At 45.4% G+C, this 21,399-nt stretch overlaps 2 protein-coding genes across 3 annotated transcripts in view; both read left to right on the plus strand.

Annotated features, from left to right (window-relative positions):
- Ppef2 (protein phosphatase with EF-hand domain 2) overlaps positions 1–1,571 on the plus strand; it is a 34,058-nt gene extending 32,487 nt beyond the window's left edge. The window contains 1 exon segment of one of the 2 annotated variants that reach the window (NM_001107210.2): positions 663–1,571. In NM_001107210.2, coding sequence (NP_001100680.1) covers positions 663–916 — 254 coding nt within the window. In that variant the 3' untranslated portion in view covers positions 917–1,571. 2 annotated transcript variants of the gene reach the window in all.
- Positions 1,572–14,836: 13,265 nt separating this feature from the next.
- On the plus strand, positions 14,837–19,250 carry LOC134481831 (endotoxic shock protective protein U9-ORF-like). Its single transcript, XM_087584666.1, is given in 4 exon segments — positions 14,837–14,931; positions 15,876–15,929; positions 17,764–17,799; positions 18,991–19,250. Coding segments are annotated over 4 exon segments (273 nt in total). The 5' UTR covers positions 14,837–14,877; the 3' UTR covers positions 19,120–19,250.
- The last annotated feature ends 2,149 nt before the right edge of the window (positions 19,251–21,399 follow it).

The raw sequence follows: 21,399 nt of genomic DNA on the forward strand, positions 1-21,399 counted from the left end.
CTTGGCTGAGGTGAGCTGAGGATAAAGCTATGGACCCTGGCCCAGGTCCAGCTACCAGAACTGCAGAAAACCAAACTGAAAATGAACTTCAACCGACTGTCCGTGCATGACACAAGGGCTCTCGCCATATTATGATGTGGTTGCTTTTGAAGCCAGGTCTCACTTCACCTCTCCAGGCTGGCATCTAACCTCCTGGCCTCAATCGAACCTCGCACCTCTATCCCGAGAAGCCAGGACATGTGTGTCCAGTTTAAACACATGTAAGCAGTGTAAACATGCATCTGTCTGGATGACTTGACATAAGACGACGCTCCCTACTGACATTTTGGACTGCATCTTGTATTTTGGGGAGTTCGCTTTGTATATTGTGTGGGGTTAAGCAGTATCCCTGCCTTTCATCTTCTAGATGCTACCAGAATCCCATTCTTGTGTTCATTACAGCTGTGAAGTATGTCCCCGGCACTGTCAAATGTTCCTCTCTCCCAGGAAGCACAGTTGCTCCCACGTAAAGAGCACTGGTGGTTCATGCTTCTCTGATGTCCCCTCAGGAGTTTCTATGTCACCAGGAGCCTTGGGGTCTGTGTCCGATTACTAGATAAGCAAGTCAGACTATGTTAGCCCTGAAAACTTAGATGAGCCACTGATTTCTCCCCTCTGTTAAGGGTTCATCTCCCTGGACGAGTTCAGACAGACTTGGAAGCTCTTCAGCTCTCATATGAACATCGACATCACAGATGATGGCATCTGTGACCTTGCCAGAAGCATCGACTTCAACAAGGACGGCCACATCGATATCAATGAGTTCCTGGAGGCCTTCCGCCTCGTGGAGCAGTCCTGCTCGGAGGGCCAGGCCTCTGCTTGCCCACAGTCCACAGACACGGGGGAGAGTGGTCGTAGCAGTCCAGGCCCATGTTGAGGATAGCCTGGTCTATTCACTCAAAGTGCCAACAGGCGATGCCAAGCTCATGACTCCACATGGACTTGGGGACTTCATGCTAAGAATTTGCCAGCATCAAGAATCACCTGTGTGTACGCCGGTGTGTGTGTGTGTGTGTGTGTGTGTGTGTGTGTGTGTGTGTGTGTGTAGTGGTCCCAACCTCATTTCAGAAGTCAGGTTTAGGAATGTTTAAACTCTCAAATCTACTCTAGTTGTCACTGATATTTTAACACCCTCAGGTTTTTATTTCTTATATTTTATTTATTGTTTTAAAATGTCACCAGTAAAAGAAAGTTTTTTTAAGGGTTGGGAATTTAGCTCAGTGGTAGAGCGCTTGCCTAGCAAGCGCAAGGCCCTGGGTTCGGTCCCCAGCTCCAAAAAAAGAAAAAAAAAGTTTTTTTAATTATATATAATCCTATGACCCCAAATATACCTTTTTCATTATGTACTCCTCCTTCTTATGTATTTAGAGTTTTCTTTTAAAAATAAATTTACATTTAATTGTACATACTTTCACATGCTGCTGTATAATTTTCACAACTATCATTTAATGGCCATATAGTTTTCTTTCAAATTAATGTACTATAATCCATTTGGTTCCTAGTTAATAAACAGACGTGTTGCTTAGTTTTTCATTCATAACATGATTCCTAATTTGTAAAATTATTTTTGAATAATATGTTTTCTTAGGATACAAATCTCAGAAATGGGGTTGCTTTGCTGAAGGATATTGTATTATTTAGGGTTTTCAGGGAAACCCATAAGCTATAGGCACGATTTATCCTAAGGAATTGGCAGGGCTGGAGAGACGGCTCAGTCAGCTAAGTGCGTGCACGCCATGCTAGCACAAGCACCTGAGTGTGTCCCTACACTCACATGGGAAGTTGGATGCGGTGCTAGAAGGTGAAGGACTGGCCAGCCTGGCCAGTCATGGCTCTATGGGCTTAGTGAGAGTCCATGTCTCAAAAAGTACGGTGAGGTGAAGACATCACACATCAACCACACTCATACCATACACACACACACATATACCACACACAAACACACATACCATACACACACACCCCATACATGCACTACACACACATACCATACACACACCCCATACTTGCACATACACACACACACTCACACACACTCACACACACACTCACACTCATACTACACATATCACACACACCATACACATACCACACACACACAAGCATATCACATGCATACTCAGCACACAGCACATACCATACACATACACACATACCACACACATACCATATACACACACCCCATACATGCACCACACAGACATGCATACCATATTGCATACACACTACACATTTCACATGCATACTACACACACATATATACACACACACCATATATACACCACACATATACATACATGCACACCACACATTAAATTCACACTACATATATCACACACATAAACCACACACATACCACACACACACATGCATACCACACCTGCATACACACTGCCCACACATACACATATTACACACAAACACACATACCATACACACACCCCATACATGCAGCACACACACACATACAACACACATACCCCATACTTGCACCATACACACATTCACACGCAAACCACATTGCATGCATACTACACATATCACACATACCATACACATACCACACACACACAAGCATATCACATGCATACACAGCACACAGCACATACCATACACACATACCATATACACACACCCCATACATGCACCACACACACATGCATACCACATTGCATACACACTACACATTTCACATGCATACTACACACACACACACACCATATATACACCACACATACACATACAGGCACACCACACATTACATTCACACTACATATATCACACAAACATAAACCACACACATACCACACACACACACTGCACACACATACACATATCACACACACACACACATACACCTCGTAACTGAGCTAGGGCTGCCTTCGGACTCAGTTTGTGACTGAAGATGGCCTTGAATTCCCAATTCTCTGGTCTTAACCTCTCAAGTGAACTTTACCACAAATTCACAACTTGAGTTGTGTGTCATCTCAGATTTTTGCTAGAGTGACCAGTGTTCCACTTGTAATTCACTGCGTGTTTCACTGACTAGTGCCAAACTGTCTCCTCTCCCTCTTGTTATTTCTTTGAGAATGAAGGAGAACTTTCTTAGTGTGTGACTTAAGTGAAACAGGCAGAAGTGGGGTCGATGAGTTCATGATCCCCCTGCACCCACCCAGAATGCTCTTCAGTTCTGTCTGAGGCCCATGGGGATCAACACTACTGTCTCCCGACTCCATAGAGAGCTATGCAGCCATGAGAAAGAATGGTCTGGGGGCTGGAGAGATGGCTCAGTGGTTAAGAGCATTGACTAGAGGTCAATCCTAGAGGTCCTGAGTTCAATTCCCAGCAAGCACATGGTGGCTCACAACCATCTTTAATGGGATCTGATGCCCTCTTCTGGTATACACAACAAATCAATCAATCGATGTCTGTTTTGGGCTCTTGGCTTGGCATTGGGACTGAGTATAACTTTCCCTTTTTATATAAATGGCACACTAGTAAAGATTAAGGTGAAGTTCTGGGGAAAATGTAATTTCTAAAGACATGCAGACTGTGAGGATACTGAGACAGGCTTCTTCAGCAAATAAACTTCCAGGAGAGGAATATCAAGAGAGCAAGGAGAAAAGCACAGACTTACAAACGTTTATGCAGTGGCCATCGTAGTGTACTGCGCCTTCAGTTCCAGCACTGGAGAGACAGGAGCAGGCAGACCTCTGTGAGCTGAGGACCAGCTGGTCGGCAACTGACCCTGTCTCAAAATGTTGCAAGACACAACAACTGCAACCAGAACTTAATTGGATCCTCAAAGCATGGCTGTTCCCTTCCTCAATAACCAGAACGGTGTGGCTGATAGAATATGGGGTGTTGTGAAGGCATCATTTATTTTCCAGACATGCTGAGATTTGGGGTCATTTTTAGGTCACTATCTGTACATACACTGAAATATGTGCTGGGATTTGTTCCCAAATAGAGGCTGATAGATGGGGATGGGGACAAAGCCAGGCTCGCCCGGACTGGATCATCACAGGACTTATGTGAGGGATCTTTACATTTGAATTTTCCTATAATAAGCACTTCTTTTTCCAGAGGATTTTTTTCTTTTATTGGATATTTTTTATTTACATTTTAAATGTTATCCCCTTTCCCAGTTTCCCCTCCAGAAACCCGCTATCCCATCCCCACTCCATCTGCTTCTATGAGGGTGCTCCCACACCCACCCACCAACTCCTTCCCATTTCCCTGCACTGACATTCCCTTACACTGGGGCATTGAGCCTGCCCAGGATTAAGGGTCTCTCTCCCCATTGATGCCCAACAAGGCCATCCTCTGCTACATATGCTGCTGGAGCCATAGGTCCATCCCTGTGTCCTCTTGGGATGGTGGTTTAGTCCCTGGGAGCTCTAGGGGGTCTGGCTGGCTGATATTATTGTTCTTCTTATGGGGTTGCAAACCCCTTCAGCTACTTCAGTTCTTTCTCTGAATCCTCCATTGAGGACCCCATTCTCAGTTCAATGGTTGGCTGCAACCATCCACCTCTGTGTTTGTCATGCTCTGGCAGAGCCTCTCAGGAGACAGCTATATCAGGCTCCTGTCAGCATGTACTTCTTGGCACCTGCAATATTGTCTGAGTTTGGTGTCTGTATATGGGATAGACCCCTCAGGTGGGGCAGTTTCTGCTCCACGCTTTGTCTCCATATTTCCTCCTGTGAGTATTTTTGTTCCCCCTTCTAAGAAAGTCTGAAGCATCCACACTTTGGTCTTCCTTCTTCTTGAGCTTCATGTGGTCTGTGAATTGTACCTTGGGTATTCCGAGCTTTTGGGCTAATATCTGCTTATCAGTGAGTGCATATTATGTATGTTCTTTTGTGACTGGGTTACCTCACTCAGGATGATATTTTCTAGTTCCATCCATTTGCCTAAGAATTTCATGAAGTCATTGTTTTTGATAGCTGAGTAGTACTCCATTGTGTAGATGTACCACATTTTCTGTATCCATTCCTCTGTTGAAGGGCATCTGAGTTCTTTCCAGCCTCTAACTATTATAAATAAGGCTGCTATGAACATAGGGGAGCATGTGTCCTTGTTATATGTTGGGGCATCTTTTGGGTATATGCCCAGGAGAGGTATAGCTGGATCCTCAGGCAGTTCAATGTCCAATTTTCTGAGGAATCTCCAGACTGATTTCCAGAATGGTTGTACCAGTCTGCAATCCCACCAATAATGGAGGAGTGTTCCTCTTTCTCCACATCCTCGCCAGCATCTGCTGTCACCTGAGTTTTTGATCTTAGCCTTTCTGACTGGTGTGAGGTCTGTCTGGTGGAATCTCAAACACACAGGCCCAGGGGAAATTTTCCTGTACAGAACACCAATGGCTTATGCTCTAAGATCAAGAATTGGCAAATGGGACCTCATTAAATTGAAAAGCTTCTGTAAGGCAAAAGACATTGTCATTAGGACAAAATGGCAACTCACAGATTGGAAAAAGATCTTTACCTATCCTACATCTGATAGAGGGCTAATATCCAAGGTATACAAAGAACTCAAGAAGTTAGATTCCAGAGAATCAAATAACCCTATTAAAAATGGGCTACAGAGTTAAGCAAAGAATTCTCAACTGAGGACTATCGAATGGCAGAGAAGCACCTAAAGAAATGTTCAACAGTAAGCCCTTTCTGAAAATTATGCTTTGGGTCCAGGTGTGGTGGCTCATGGAGGAGAAGGCAGAAGGGTCGTGAGCTTGAGGTCAGCCTGGGCTTATAATTAGTTTTAGGGTAACCTGCACTTTTATTTTTGAGACCTTGTCTTCAAAAATAAAATAAAATATGAAGATTAGATTTCAGTGTGGAGTGAAAGAAAACAGCACACCTGCTAAATGGAACAGGGGTACAAACTTCTCAGGACACAGCTACAACCAGGTGAGGCCCAGTATGGTCACTAAACCTCTGAGTGGTCAAGAGTTGAACAGAGACCTTGTTCTGTGGTTGTTCTTGTTCAATTTGGTTGGATTTCTATAGAAAAAGTGAGAAGGCTAGGCTGATTCCATGACAGGCTTCAAATGGGCAGTTCAGGAGACCAGGTCTAAATCTCTGTTTCTAAGAACTAGGGAATCCTCAGAAGCTGCCCCGCCACCTGGCCTGAGGCAAGCACAATGGGTCAGCAGTAGTTTCTAGACTTCCCCAGCAAGTTTCCAGCTCCCATACTCAGGTAATGGAATGTCCGTAGAGATGGACCCAACGGATTAACACAGAGGTCATCTACCCCAGAATTCCCTAACGTGCTTTAAATCAGGCCAGCAAGCTCACTTGGTTGTCTCTCTATTCTGATGATGGGAGCCCCCAGCACGCTAGACTTCTGCAGAATAAAACACTCTTTGTGTTCACATACTGTTGCGTCTGGGGTATCATTCTTCGGCGAATCGTGGACCCTTTACAAAAGCATCTAATCTCATTAAGCATATGTTTCCTCACCTATAAAGAGTCTATTTTCCACGGAAGACATGAGAGTTGTTAAAGTAATTAATATGCAAACGAGGTTCAGGGAATGTTTCGTTAAATAATAAAAAAAGGAAGCACGGTCCCACACTAGTGCCAGCTACTCTCCGGCCCCAGCGGTCTCACTGCCTCCATGGTTAGCCCCATGAAGCGACTCAGAACCAACTGATATTGATATGAGCTGGCCACTCAGATTGGACAATCTGTCCTTTAATAATCCATCCCTTATATGATATTCACGCTACCTGTGGCTATTTAAAGTCACATGGATCTGGGCTGTCCTCTTTCTCCATCTTCCTTCCTTCTCCCCTCTCCATACTCTCTCCTGCCTCTCCAAAACTCTCAGCCCGCCCTCCTTTTCTACCGTCCAATCACAGGCTCTAGCCTTGTCTTTCACCTGCCCTCACCTGCTGACAGACAGCAATCTCCAAGAGAAGGATCCTTAAGCAGAGCTGGCTAGGGTCCATGAATGACCTTAACAAGCATAAGCATCTGTCTCTCCGAACGAAAACCAGAGCTTTAGCCATTCAGAAGCAGCCCATGAAGATAAGTTAGAGGGGACAGAACAAATAACCCAACTTCGTTGCCCTACTTGGTTTGATTCAGGGGTTCTCAATCACAGAGGACGTTTAAAAATACCAGGACTTAAGTGTTATCGAGGCTGGGCAGCTCAGAATCTCTCCAAATGGGTCCTGGGCACAAGAATTATAAGTGATGTCACAAGTACTGGGTTCTACCCATTAGATAATGTAGTTGATTATGTAACTGCTTTTTGGTAGATATAATTCCGAGGCATTAAGATCCAGCTTGCTGGGCTGGAGAGATGGCTCAGTGGTTAAGAGCACTGACTCTGAAAGATCCCACGCAGAGAGACCCTTATTCAAGTCTTGGGAAATCGCGGACCCCAGACACAGAGAGACCATTTTGGATGTAATAAGCAAAGGCGAGGTTTATTACGGAGACCTATTACAGAGATCTCCGGGCCAACACGTATCCCACGCAGGAGACAGAGGTGTCGGCCCCGAAACTCAAAAGTCAGAGGGTTATATAGAGAAGGCTAGGGGGTTTTGGCGTGGTTACATACAATTGGCTCATTTAAACATAGCAGTGAGAACAAAGCAGAAAGAGTACGTGTTAGAAGTCAGGGGCTTATCAGGGTCTGGAGGATGGCCCTGAGTGAGCTAGGGGGAGATGTCTTCCTGCCAGACGTCCCATGAATCAGTCCCATTAACTCAGGCTGGTTCCTGCATTCCTTTTCTTTATGGCTTGTCAGTCCTGCCTGAACAGTGTTTCCTGTGCTCCTTTATCTTTATGGCCTGCTAGTCTTGGCTGCAGGGCTTAGCCCTGGGTCTGTGGCCTTTTGGGGTTTATTCTTTTAATTTTTATATTTTTAAACCTAGAATTCGTATAATTTTCTTTTCAACTCCTCTTCCAGGGGTCTTGAGTTCAATTCCCAGCAACCGCCTGGTGGCTCACAACTATCTGTAACAGAATATGATGCCCTCTTCTGGTGTGTCTGAAAAAAGTGACAGTGAGCTCATATAAATAAATAAATCTTTAAAAAAAGTTGAAAAAAAAAGATTCTGCTTGCTTAAACCCATTCTTTTTATTTTTAAATGTGATCGTATATGTTTAGATTAAGCTGATCCTTACTTTCCAAGTAACACTCACACACACACACACGCAAGCACGCACACGCATGCGCGCGTACTTACCTCATTCTAGCATGCTTAACTCATTCTCATATAGAGCAGTTTCCGGTGTCTAGATGTGCTCTCCGGGTGTTCCGGAAGGGCAGCCTCTGGTCAGTTATTCCTCTTTGTACCTATCTGGTCACAGCTGACCTGCCAGTTGCTGACTCACGAGTCAGTTCCTTTCAGTGTCTCTGGCGGAATTTTCCAGGGTGTTTCTGAGCCTTCTGTGGGATGTACTCCTTCTGATTACACAAGGCTTTGGGTTTTGTAAAGCTCTTCGTAATCGATGTCGACCCCAGGTGGAGCTCCTGAGTCACACGCCAGGCCAGGGCTTTTGGAATCTGTACATTTGAGTCATGCTGAGCTCTTGAACTTGGGAGCCTTGGAGCCTGCGGAAAGTCTGGCCACACCCCTCCACCCCGCCCAGAGCTTTACAGCTTCCGCCTTCTGTTTGGTCTCTGTCAGCTACGGAGTGTTTTAAATGAGAAATACATTGAGCTGAGCTATATCCAAAAGCGTTGTGCAAGAGAATAGAGTTTCTATGGAGACAGACACTGTGAAAGTCCAGATTCGCCAAGTCTCTACCAGATACACAAGCCTTGGGAAGCTATGGAGAGAGAGAGGTTTCTCATTTTATCCAAGAGTTACCCTTCAACGCACACCCCCAAATGCAACGGGCACCTGGGGGAGAAGTTTTTATTCAGACGGCAGCTCAAATAGTCCCTTTGCGTCTGTGCAACCTTGAGTAAAATGCCTGACCATTCCCTTGACTGGATCCTGGATCCTCCTGCGGTAGGAACCACTTCCTCAGGTCCTGGCAACTTGGAGGAGTCAAGGTGTGAAGTGAGCCGCAGCTGTGTGATTGTGTTCAGAACTCCCCTAGCCTGGAATTTGCCTGTGATTCACCCGCAGGACTTGTTTTCGGGTCTGTTTAGGGAGTCAGGACTTCAGTTTGGGAAATGAAAAATGTTCTCAAGAAGGGATGATTTTGCACAAACAAAACAAAACAACCCTGAATACATTTAGTACTGTTGAAGTGTAAACTTGAAAGTGTGAGACTTTACATTACATCTGTGTTATGAGCATAAAAAGATTTTAACACGCTCAGTCGCATTTCTAGGAAGCTCCTTGGTGAAACCGCTGGCGTAGACTCAAAGGTCATGTTTTGAGTATCGCCTGGCTTGCCAATAAATGGACCTCCACATCATTTTCAGATCGAGCTCCAGAGTGTAAAGTGTTCTATATGGCTGGCCGGTCTCTGGGATCTCCATAGCAACAGCCCACAGCGCTACACCGCTGTGGAGATCAAATGGAGATCTCACCTGCCTTCAAGGCAAATAGAATGCTAGTCGAGGGTCTTTTTCATTCACATGGTTTAATTGCTCTTATCTTAAATTAATCTCCCTGCCCATGCTTCCCAAACCAATTTGGTGCTTCCCTTAGTTTTGCTTCACTCATTAGATAGTGTTTTCCTTGGGGTGCAGCTGTTTCCTATTTCAATCAATTCCTCTGTGTTTGTCTCCTATTCTATTCTATTCTATTCTATTCTATTCTATTCTATTCTATTCTATTCTATTCTATTCTATTCTATTCTATTCTATTTTGAGACAGGGTCTAACTATACAGCCTTGGCTATCCTGAAATTCTGTATGTAGCCAATACTGAAGGACGTGAAGCTCCATTTGCTTCTTTCTCCAGACTGCTGGGTTTAAAGGTGCGTGCCTGGCTTACGTTGGTGGTCTTTAATGACAGGACCTATGGGGGTTCAGGTGCTGTGCTGGGATGCTAGCCTCCTTTGTCTGGTTGTCATAGTTACCTAACAGCAAGTGAAAGCAGCTGGGAGGTGCCAGCCCCACTGTGTGTGAGCTGCACAGTCAAGTCAATACCTCCTGAAACAAAACCAAAGGAAATGTTTCAGGAACCTTTCTTTCCACGAGGGAATAATGTTCTGTGTGCATAGGCCACATTTACTTATCCAGCCACGATTGTCCAGCTCCAGGGGACCTGACACCCTCTTCCAGTATGTAAGGGTACTGTCACATGTACATAACACACACACACACACACACACACACACACACACACACACACACAAATTTTTTTAAAAATCGGTAAAATCCATGTAGTGGATTTTGTTCAAAAGCCCAATGTGTTTCTTCCCTTTATCTCAAAGGTAATAACATTAATAACCTTCCAGATTTCGCCATAGATAATAAGCCTCAAGAAACTGAGCTTCCCTGCAAGAAGCAAGCGCCCAGCGGTTCTGAGGACGGACATTCTAAATCCGTTAAAACAAAGCAAAACAAAACGGAAGCCATAGAGAGCCTGGCACGACGCTGCAAGCGTGCAATTCCAGTACTTCAGAGTGTCAGAGGGGCCTGCGCCGCAAGTTCCAGGCTAACCGGAGTAGTGTGGTGAGGCCCCTCCTCAAACGAACAACAAGCAAACAAACAAATGCGAATTCTCAAAGGAACCCATCTCCAGCGCCAACAAAGGCCTGCGCTGTCTGTTAACATATCAAACACGGTGTCTTCAGACACACCAGAGGAGGGCATCGAATCCCCATTACAGAGGGTTGTGAGTCACCACGTGGTTGCTGGGAATTGAACTCAGGACCTCTGGAAGAGCAGTCAGTGCTCTAACCACTGAGCCATCTCTCCAGTCCCGGACGCCCGGACGCCCAGCCGCCCAGCCGCCCGGACGCCCAGCCGCCCAGCCAGCACTTCTCACCTCTACCTCCAAACCTTTCCACCCAGGGGTTGAGCGTCCCTTCCCTTCCTATATATAACTCAGTCATTTGCCACCTCCAACCCCTTTCTCTTCCTCCTCCTCTTCTCAGGGCCAGGTTCAGTCTGGACCCTTCCAGAAGCCTCTGGCTTTTCTCTCCCTCGTCTCTACAATAAAACGTAGGATTCATACTAGGATCGTACTCTCATTTTCATTCACAAACACAGAGAAAAACCCACAGTAACTTGAGTAGACTGTGCCATCCAATTTCCTTAAAACTGAAAAATTCAGTCACCCAAGCTGAGTTTCACCGATCACACCACACCTGCCTCTTAGAGGGGACAGGGGAAATACTCTCCTGGGTTGGCTGCCGGAACCCCATTATCTAGCCATACATAGTTGGGGGTGCTTTAACTTCCTCCGAAGAAAATACCGTGAGAAAGAGTCACACTTGACAAGCTACTGACTTGGCTGCATCTCAACTAAACTTTGAGAAAAGTGTGGGAGACACTGGACTGGTCTGCAGGGACCGTGGAGGGGAATCTGCAGGGTGGAGAGCGGAGGGAAGGCTTCTCTGAAGGGAGTCAGAATGCGGACCAAGAATGGAGCTGCCTGAGAAGTCTGAAAGCTTATGAGAAAACTCCAAGACACCAAGACAGGAGTCTTGTGACATCTATTTCTTTTAAAGATGTTCTTGAAATGTGCTTTTGTGTACCAATTATCTTACTTTTGTTATTAAAAAAAAAATGTTTCCAAGTACGGCTGGTCCTTCAGTTTGTAAACAGTCTGAAGTCATGCGAACTTCACCCGTATGGCCTTGCCTAACCCTCAGAGTATAAATTGTCTGATGGTCTGAATAAAGTCGACTCTTGCATTTTTAGGTTCTATCCCGACTCTAGAATCAAGACAAAGGAAGTGACTATCATTTCAATTCTACAGGGAATCAAATGAGATTTTGCTGAAATTGGATGAACTGCCTTTAGTCTTGTGGTCTGGATTTAGCTAGTGCCTAGACTTGGGATAAGCTCTGGAGATCTTTGTAGGAATGGAACCCCTCCAATACTTGGGGCAACATGACCATGCAGAGGTTGGACCGGACAGGGGAGCTTTTGCGCAATTCCTATTTTATACATCTATGCCAAGCCTCTGTCTCCCACCCAGCGAGATCCAGGGTAAATTCCATGCAGATGCAGTCTGAACACATTTTATAATTTTTTTAATTCTCGAGGTATAACCCAACCCCTATCTAAACTACTCATGCTGCATTCCAGTAATTTTCTACCTGTCGCAATTCTCACCATTCATTTACAAAACCCCAATACACTGAAACAATTATTCATGTGTCACGAATAACCACAAACTTGTTGTTAACCAAACGGGAAGCAGCGTCTTAGCCCCTTAAAGAATGAGATGGGGAACCCATCTTATCCTATGTAAATAAGGGTCATCAGAGTTTTTACTGTGCTGATCTTATGCGTGTGCACTCACTCGCTCGCGTGCGCACACACACACACACACACACACACACACACACACACACATATATATATCTGTTCATATCCAGATTGCCTGACCAAGGCTTCAAAAGAACTCAATCAGATGCTCCTTTCTTTCTGGCCATACTGGTAAGCTTTTATTTTCAATCATAAATAACTTTGTCTTATAAAACATATGGCTTCAGATTTAAGAATTCACCCAGTAACATTTTAGCCTACTTTGTCAGTCCTAGTGTTTTTTTTTTTAAGAATATTGTCCTATACGTTCTCATGTATTTATATTTTTTAAACTTCTATTTGTTTTGCTATGTATTTTTAATATGCTACTCTGATAATGATTCTAGGTTATGTTAGAACTTTAAAGTAGTTAATTACTAAAAAGAAATTGTAGAACAGTCACAGAATTCGACAGGCAACGTGGGTTTCTTTTCAAATAGATGTATTTATTTTTATTACTTATGTGGGCGTGTTCTGCTGACATGAGTGTCTGTGTACCACAAGCAGACCTGATGTCTAGGGAGACGAGAAGAGGGTGCCAGCCGCCCCTAGAACTGGATTTATAGACTGTTGTGAGCCACCATGTGTGTGCTGGGAATTAAACCCGGGTCCTCTAAGAACAGCAAAAGCTCTTAACCCCTGAGCCACACATGTCATTAACCCCTACTTTGGCAATTTTCAAAATTTATTCTTTTCTCATATATTGCATCCCTCCCTCCTCTCCTCCCAGCATGAACCCCTCACCTCCCCTCTCCCTCAGATCTACTCCCCCTCTTTTCCCTTCAGAAAAGGGCAAGCCTCCAAAGGGATATCAAACAAACACGGTATATTAAGTTATAACAAGAGAAGGCACTGGCATTTTAAATTTGCCACATTAGAAAAAATTTTGTCATGACATTAGAATAATATTTGTCATAATACAGTAGAGAACAGATAATTTGGCCACATTTTTGTGTATTTATTGATATATGAGAGAGTCGACATCATTATATAGAGGGGTGAGTACCCACCCCAAGAGGGCATCACTCTAACAACACCATCATATCTAAGGCATTGTAAAGGTAAGGTGACATTACAAAGATTACAGATCTGTGGTTCCAAGAATGACAGAAATGAGTGATGGTGCTCTTTAAATTCACTGGAGAAATATTCCTAACAAACATTGAAGTTTATAGTGCACTCGAACCATGCAGATCCTGAATTAGAAACATGTGTTACCTTTCCTTTTTGCATTTACTTAGTATGTGCATGTATGTGTGTATGTGTGTCTGTGCATGGGTGTGTATCTGTGGTGTGTGTGGTATGTATGATCTGTGTAGAGTGTGTATGCTGTACATATGTTTGTGTGTGTGCATGTATACATGTGTGTGTGGTGTATGTGTGTCTCTGTGTGTGTTTGTATATGTGTGTATATGGTGTGTGTGTGGTATGTGTGTGTAAGGTATGTGTGGTGTGTGTGTTGGTGTGTGTATTTGTGTGTATTGTGTGGGTTTGTGTGTGTGGTGTGTTTGTGTGTGTTTATGTGTATGGTGTGTATCTATAAGGGGATATGTGTGTGGTGCATTTGTTTATATGTGTGGTATCTGTGAGTGTGTGTGTTTGTGTGTGTGGTGTGTGTGTGTGGTATGTGTGTGTAAGGTATGTGTGGTGTGTGTGTGTATATGAAGTGTCTGTGTTGTGTGTGTCTAAGGTATATGTGTAAGGTGCATATGTGTGATGTGTGTTTGTATGTGTACAGGGATGTGATTGTGCCACACTGCATGTGTGGAGCTCAAAGGACAACTTGCAGGAGTCAGATGTCTCCTTCCACAGAGCAGGTTTCATGGGTTGAACTCAGGCCTACAGGCTGGGGCCATCACACCAGCACAGAAACACAATGTTCTTAAGGCATTAGAGTCAGGATCTATCGTCCAACTGTGTACAATCCTACAGAGAACGCAAATCTCCTGTCTTTCCACGCTGCGGTTCCCACCAGCACCGCCTTCTGCCCACTCCGGTGACCTGCCATTGTTCACACAGGAAGAGTCACATCGTGTTTGTCCTTTATTTTGATTTTTTATAAGCATTTTGAATGTATATGGGTGTTTTGCCTGCATGTGTTCTTTGTACTACACAAATGTCTGGTGCTGGATGAAGCCAGATTCCCCAGAGCTGGGCTACAGTGCGTTGTGAGCTGGTTGATATGTGGGTGTTGGGATTCTAACCTGGGTCGTTGGCAAGCGTAGTCAATGTTCTTAACCGCAGAACCATTTTTCCAGGCCTCCCACACTGCGAAGGTAAGTGATACTCTTGAGTTGGACACTCGCACCTGCAGTCAGGAGGCGGAAGCCGGAGAGAGGATCCTGAGTTTCAGCTCGCCTGAGCTACGTACACAGCGTGACGTAATCTCAACTAATGACCACAATGACTTGCTTTACTTGTAGATAAAGAAAAATGAAAGTGGTGCTTCTGATGGCTTTCCTTGTGCTCACGGCTCACTGTGTACCAGTAAGTGACCTCCGAATGTCCGTGTCTGCAAACGGGCTTTACTGGATACATTCTGAACTTTTAGTTATACCCAACCCTGAAATAAGGACAACAGGCCACCCCGAGAGCAAAGCAACACCTCCACTTTCGGGGTTTCTCTGGACCTATAAGGAAGCAGATCTTTCAACCTATTTGGAAAGGCCTTGTTAGGAAACCAAGAGAGGTCTGTAACCATGGAAACAGCAAGCTCTCTGGGCCTCAGAGCTCAGCAGTAGTTCACAATCTCAAAGGTAGTGCCCTTTGAACACCTTTGGGAAACCTCAAAAAGTTCTGATATCTGGGAGCCACTCCCCCAAGTCTGGCTTGTCTTGTCTGGGGTTTGTACCAAGTGTTCGGAGGGTCTCGAGCTCCTGGGTGACTCATCCCCTGGTGGCTGGGCTGAGGACCAGGGACAGAAGAAGAGGCACTCTCGGTGATAGACATGGATTGGAGAGAGCCTGAGGCAGGCCAATCATCGTAGAGTCCCCTGATTGTCACTGCAGATAAAGAAAAGAATGACTGTCACTCAGACTCACAGATGTGTCCAACCTGAGGCTCGCAGCCTGTGTGCATCTCAGGGCAGCTCTAGGTACAGCCAACATGCTGGCTGCAAGGTCCAAGGACTGCAAGGTCAAAGGGCTGGCCGTCTGGAGAGGATTAGTTCTTGTTCTTCTTGATAAGACACTGTGGCCTTAGGAAGACTTGTGACTGAGGCTAACACACGTAAGTTCCAGTTGTTCCCTTTGTGAACAGGTGTATCTTAAATATCTACATGAGAGGCCTATCTTACTCAGTGCCGGGATCGTTCACCTAACACAGAACATATCAGACCCTACCTTCAAGGGAGTCACACTGAGTTTCCCAGGTCTTCACTATGATTATGGATACTGTGGCTGTACCCAGTCTCATGCTTCCCATTTCCACAGGTATCAAGATTCCCTGGCAGGATTGTCTTCTACTGTCCTTTCTTCAACTGGATGGTAAAGTCCCCTCCCCCTTCTCTCCCCTCCTCTCCCTTCTCCCTCCCCCCATCCCTCCCCCTCCCCCATCACTTCTTCCCTTCCTCTTTAGAAAGGTATGATTTAGAGAAAAAAGATCATTCAGACACTGTTTTACACACACACACACACACACACGCATACATGCACACACAGTCATACACATACACTCAATAAATAAAAAGAAGTCAATTGAGTAATTAGTCAGAAAGTAGTAAATTGTTTTGTTTCACATCTTTAATTTCTACCAGTGTTTTCCTCGGACACTCATGCCTCACACTCTAGCTTTCTTAGATACATCTATCATGATATTCAAATCCCTCTCGAAATTGCATGTAATATGTTCCCTTTAGAGAACTTTGTCAATCAGTAAAGTTCTTTCTTTTTTAAGGTTTGTTTGTTTGTTTGTTTGTTTGTTTAATGTATGTAAGTACACTGTAGCTGTCTTCACACACACACCAGAAGAGGGCATCGGATCCCGTTACAGATGGTTGTGAGCCACCATGTGGTTGCTGGGATTTGAACTCAGGACCTCTGGAAGAGTAGTCAGTGCTCTTAACCCCTGAGTCATCTCTCCAGCCGCAAGTTCTTTCTTCTTTCCCTTTTTTGTCAAGAAATCTGGCAGCCAACTTTGCATTTATTTTTAGCTGCTGTCCTTGGCTCAGATTTTTTTTTTTTTTTTTTGGTTCTTTTTTTTCGGAGCTGGGGACCGAACCCAGGGCCTTGCGCTTCCTAGGCAAGCGCTCTACCACTGAGCTAAATCCCCAACCCCTCTTGGCTCAGATTTTAATCGATAGGTTGTGGCCTCTTGGCACTCTCCTGCTGCTGTGAGTCTTTCTGAAGATCCTTAGAATCCTTTGGCAAGGTCAGGCTTACTCTGCTCAGACAGCTACCTAATGGCTTCTTCTTCCATACTTTAAGTAGAAGAGCAGAGATGCATGTCCTTAACCAGCTAACCCCTAACCCCCTCCACAAACCCATCCATAACCCCATCCACAACTTTCCACAACCCCCTCCATAACCCCCTCCACAACTTTCCACAACCCCCTCCACAACCTCCTCCACAACCCCCTCCACAACCCCCTCCACAACCCTCTCTACAACCTCCTCCACAACCCCCTCCACAACCCCCTCCACAACCTCCTCCACAACCCCCTCCACAACCCCCTCCACAACCCTCTCCACAACCCTCCACAACCCCCTCCACAACCCTCCATAACCTCCTCCACAACCCTCCACAACCCCATCCACAACCTTCCACAACCCTCCACAACCCCATCCACAACCTTCCACAACCCTCCACAACCCCCTCATAACCCCCTCCAAAACCCCCTCCACAACCCCCTCCACAACTCCCTCCACAACCCCCTCCACAACCCCCTCCATAACCCCCTCTACAACCCCCTCCACAACCCCGTCCATAACCCCCTCCACAACCCCCTCCACTTCTACATGATGACCCTGAGAGCAGAGATAAGTGTGTGTCCTTAACCAGCTAACCCCCAACCCCTCCACTTCTATATGATGACCCTGAAGCAATTTGTGTAAATGTTTTCTTAAAAGAGCTTTCTTCAGAACGTTGAAAAATACACTCAGCCAGGCAGTGGTGGTGCATGCCTTCAATCCCAGCACTCCGGACAGAGGCAGAGGCAGGTAGATCTCTGCGAGTTGAAGGCCACCCTGGTCTACAGAGTGAGTTTCAGGATAGAACTACACAGGGAAATCTTGTCTTGAAAAACAAAGCAAAAGAAAAAACTTAAACTTAGAGTTCCCAACAATCAGCTAAGCTGTAACTGCTTCACTCCTTTCCTTGCAGCAATGCTAGAGGTTCTACGAATTCTTAAGACTCTGCGTAAGTTTTTATTCTGTTTTCCCCCATTTGAGGCTTGGAGAGGTAAAGGCTTGGGAAGATAAAGGGGAAGGCGGGGAGTCGGAGGGTCTGATGGCTTTGGACACCCTGCAGACCCATAGCTTCTTTCTCATAAAGCCCTAAACCATCATTTAGGAACTCAACTACTCACCCCAGGAAAAGGTTTGCCAATACCATGTCTAGAAAATGCTAAACGCAGTTTTCAAATTTTGTTATCTATCAAAATATCGGAGGATTCTTTTTTTTTTAAAGAAAGAGAACACTTGTCTAAAAATCACACAATTATAATTGAAAGAAAAAAACTTAAAAACTGTGCTCTCAAAGTTCTTTTTTGCCTACCTGGAGCAACTCAGCGGCTAAACCCTTGCTGCTCTGCCTGAGTGAGGATCCAGGTTCGGTTCCCAGCACCCACAGGAACCATCATGGCCACGCATAACTCCAGTTCCAGAGGATCAGACGCCCTCTTTTCTCCTCCATAACAAGCAGGGTGTCCCCACAGACGTGCAGCCTGGGCTCTGAGGTAGATGGACAGGAGAATGACCTGCTGAGCCGGGTCTGAAAGGAGAGAGGAGGGAAGAGGACACCTAGTGGCCTCCTCTGACAGCAGCAAGCATGCACCAAAAGAAATAAAACATTTAGACTTTATTACCACACACATGTGAAGAAGTAGAAGTTGGTAAAAAGAGAGTGAAAAACGTAAAAGAATACGGTCTTGTTTAGAATTCTTCCCACCATACCTATACCACTTAAAAACATTATTACACAAAATAGCCATGTGACTTTAGTGTATACGTGTATATTAGCTATGTGATTGTTATATGTCATTTTAAAAACAATTTATTTATTATATATAAGTACACTGTAGTTGTCTTCAGATACACCAGAAGAGGGCATCAGATCCCATTACAGATGGTTGCGAGCCACCATGTGGTTGGGTGGGGATTTGAACTCAGGACCTCTAGAAGAGCAGTCGGTGCTCTTAACCGACTCCAGTCCTATATGTGCCATCGCTCCAGTCCTATATGTCATTTTTTTTCTTTTTTTCGGAGCTGGGGACCGAACCCAGGGCCTTGCGCTTGCTAGGCAAGCGCTCTACCACTGAGCTAAATCCCCAACCCCATATATGTCATTTTCTAATAAGTGCATTTCTGTCTTGGTTTTTGTTTTTATCAGAGGAAGCCACCAGTGAACAGAAGAACTACCATGGTTCCATCATTTAGGACCACAACAGAAGCTGACCTTTCTCTAACTGGGGGCCCTCTATCTCCTCTTACTCCTGATAGGCGGGGAGATACGCCATAGTACAGTTGCTCACAGCCCAGAGAAGCCTCTTCCCCCACAGAGTGTGTATGCTACAGTCTGATCACACTTCCAGCTCCTGCACCACAGTGCCTCCTTCCTATATGACGCTTCAATAAAAGGCTTACATCACATTGTGCTGGACAGGTTTTGTCATTGACCCAAACCTACAGATACTCAGGAAGAGGGAATCTCTCTTTTTTAAAAAGCTTGCTTACTTGTATCTTACATGCATCGCTGTCTTGCCTGCATATATATGAAAGTGTTAGATCTTGGAGTTACAGCTGGGAGTTGCTATGTGGGGATTTGAACTCAGGACCTCTGGAAGGGCAGCCAGTGCCCTTAACCACTAAGCCATGTCTCTAGCTCCAGGACAAAGGAATCTCGTCTGAGGAACTACCTCCATCCGACTGTCCTATGGAAATGTCCGTGGGGGTGTTTTCTTGATTCGGATGATGTGGGCAGGCCCAGGGAACTGTGGGTGAAGCTACTGTCATATAGCAGATGTACCCGACCTGTGTGAAAAAGCTAGCTGAGCAAGCCAGGGGAGGGAGCAGGAAGGCACTTGCCCTAGCCTCTGCCAAACTTCCTGCATTGAGCTTCTGCTTTGGTGTCCCTCAATGATGGACTCTAATCTGCAAGCTAAATACGGATTCTCCCCCCAAGTTGGTTTTGACTGGAGTTTTACTAAGCACAAAAAGCAAACTATAGCAATAATATATAATATATATTAATTATGTGTCCCACCATTACCAGGGCTTGGAAGAAGAATTGGGCAAACGAAAGCAATTAGGACACAGTTCCTTTATTTCTGTTCTCTCTCTCTCTCTCTCTCTCTCTCTCTCTCTCTCTCTCTCTCTCTCTCTCCTCTCTCTCTTTCTCCTTCTTTCCTTCTTTCCTTCTTTCCTTCTTTCCTTCTTTCCTTCTTTCCTTCTTTCCTTCTTTCCTTCTTTCCTTCCTTCCTTCCTTCCTTCCTTCCTTTCCTCCTTTCTTTCTTTCATAATCAGAAGTCTAGCTAGGAATCAGGGATTGCATCACACAGGAATAGCAATCTGAGGAGGGCAACCTGCATCCCCTGCTGTAGGATAACGGTGGGTGAAGGGAGGATCTGCCCCAATCCTGCATTCAAGGCCTTGAGCAGACTGGGGCCGGGGGGAGTGTGTATAGCAAACAGAGAGGGCATCCTGACTCTCTTAATTGTGGTTTAAACGTCTAAAGCCATGGGATGCACATTTACATTTGCCTCGGTTGGGAGGGAAGGTTGAGAGTCTCTCCGCATCTGTCCATAAAGCTATAAAGCAAAGGTGACCGCCGGTGACTGGACTCCTCCATCTCTGCAAACACGGAGTCTGTCTTCCAGGAAGGGAGCAGTAGCAGCAGCCCTGGCTCATCGATCGTGAAGGATGGTGATGGTCTACTCACCCCTCAATCCCTCTGGGAGGCAGAATCACAACACGCCATTCACAAAAGGTTCAGCGGCTTCTTTGGGAAGCGTTTTGAAGCTCTGTCTTTACAACTAGCAGAAATGGGCTCGCACCAAAAGAATGGGGTCAGCGTAGGAGACAACTGTTTCTTGGAATGGTAGGTTCAACTTGGACAGAGCGTGCCTACCACTGAGCCCACCATGCCAGAGAGCTTGTTCGAAATATACAGCAATCCATTCTCTGCTGTAGACCTGCAGAAGGACGCGGTATGTAAGCAGAACCCTTCATTCCTCGGTCACACGGGACCATGTCAGCACATCTGTCAGAGTAACTCCAGGGTAGCTCCCCATTCCATACATATGAGGGTAGCTTTCACACTGAAAAGGTTATTTCTATTAAGCATAGACTCTCTTCAGAGATACCAGAAGTGGGCACCGGATCCCATTACAGATGGTTGTGAGCCACCATGTGGTTGCTGGGAATTGAACTCAGGACCTCTGGAAGAGCAGTCAGTGCTCTTAACCACTGAGCCATCTCTCCAGCCCATTATGCACGTTTTTAATGAATCATTTTGAAACAGGGTCTCATTTGTAGCTTCCGCTGAAGTCCAACCTGTCCTCAACTGCCCATAGATGCTCCTCCTGCCCTGCCTTCTGAGTCCTGGGATTACAGGCCTGAGATTGTTTTGATAGGAAACTAAGGGTGGTACAAGTCCGCCTCTCTGGTCACACTGAGTGACCCTGATCGTGTTGCCTCTTCAATGATCCCTCAGATGAAGACCCCTCCCACCAGCTAAAACTCCCATTCCTGCGGCCGGTCTCTCCGTGGCGTGTTTGCTTCTCCTAATACTGGAGTCCTC

This window comes from Rattus norvegicus, chromosome 14, assembly GCF_021556685.1.
Source record: "Rattus norvegicus strain SHRSP/BbbUtx chromosome 14, alternate assembly SHRSP_T2T, whole genome shotgun sequence".
In the NCBI taxonomy this organism is placed as follows: Eukaryota; Metazoa; Chordata; class Mammalia; order Rodentia; family Muridae; genus Rattus; species Rattus norvegicus.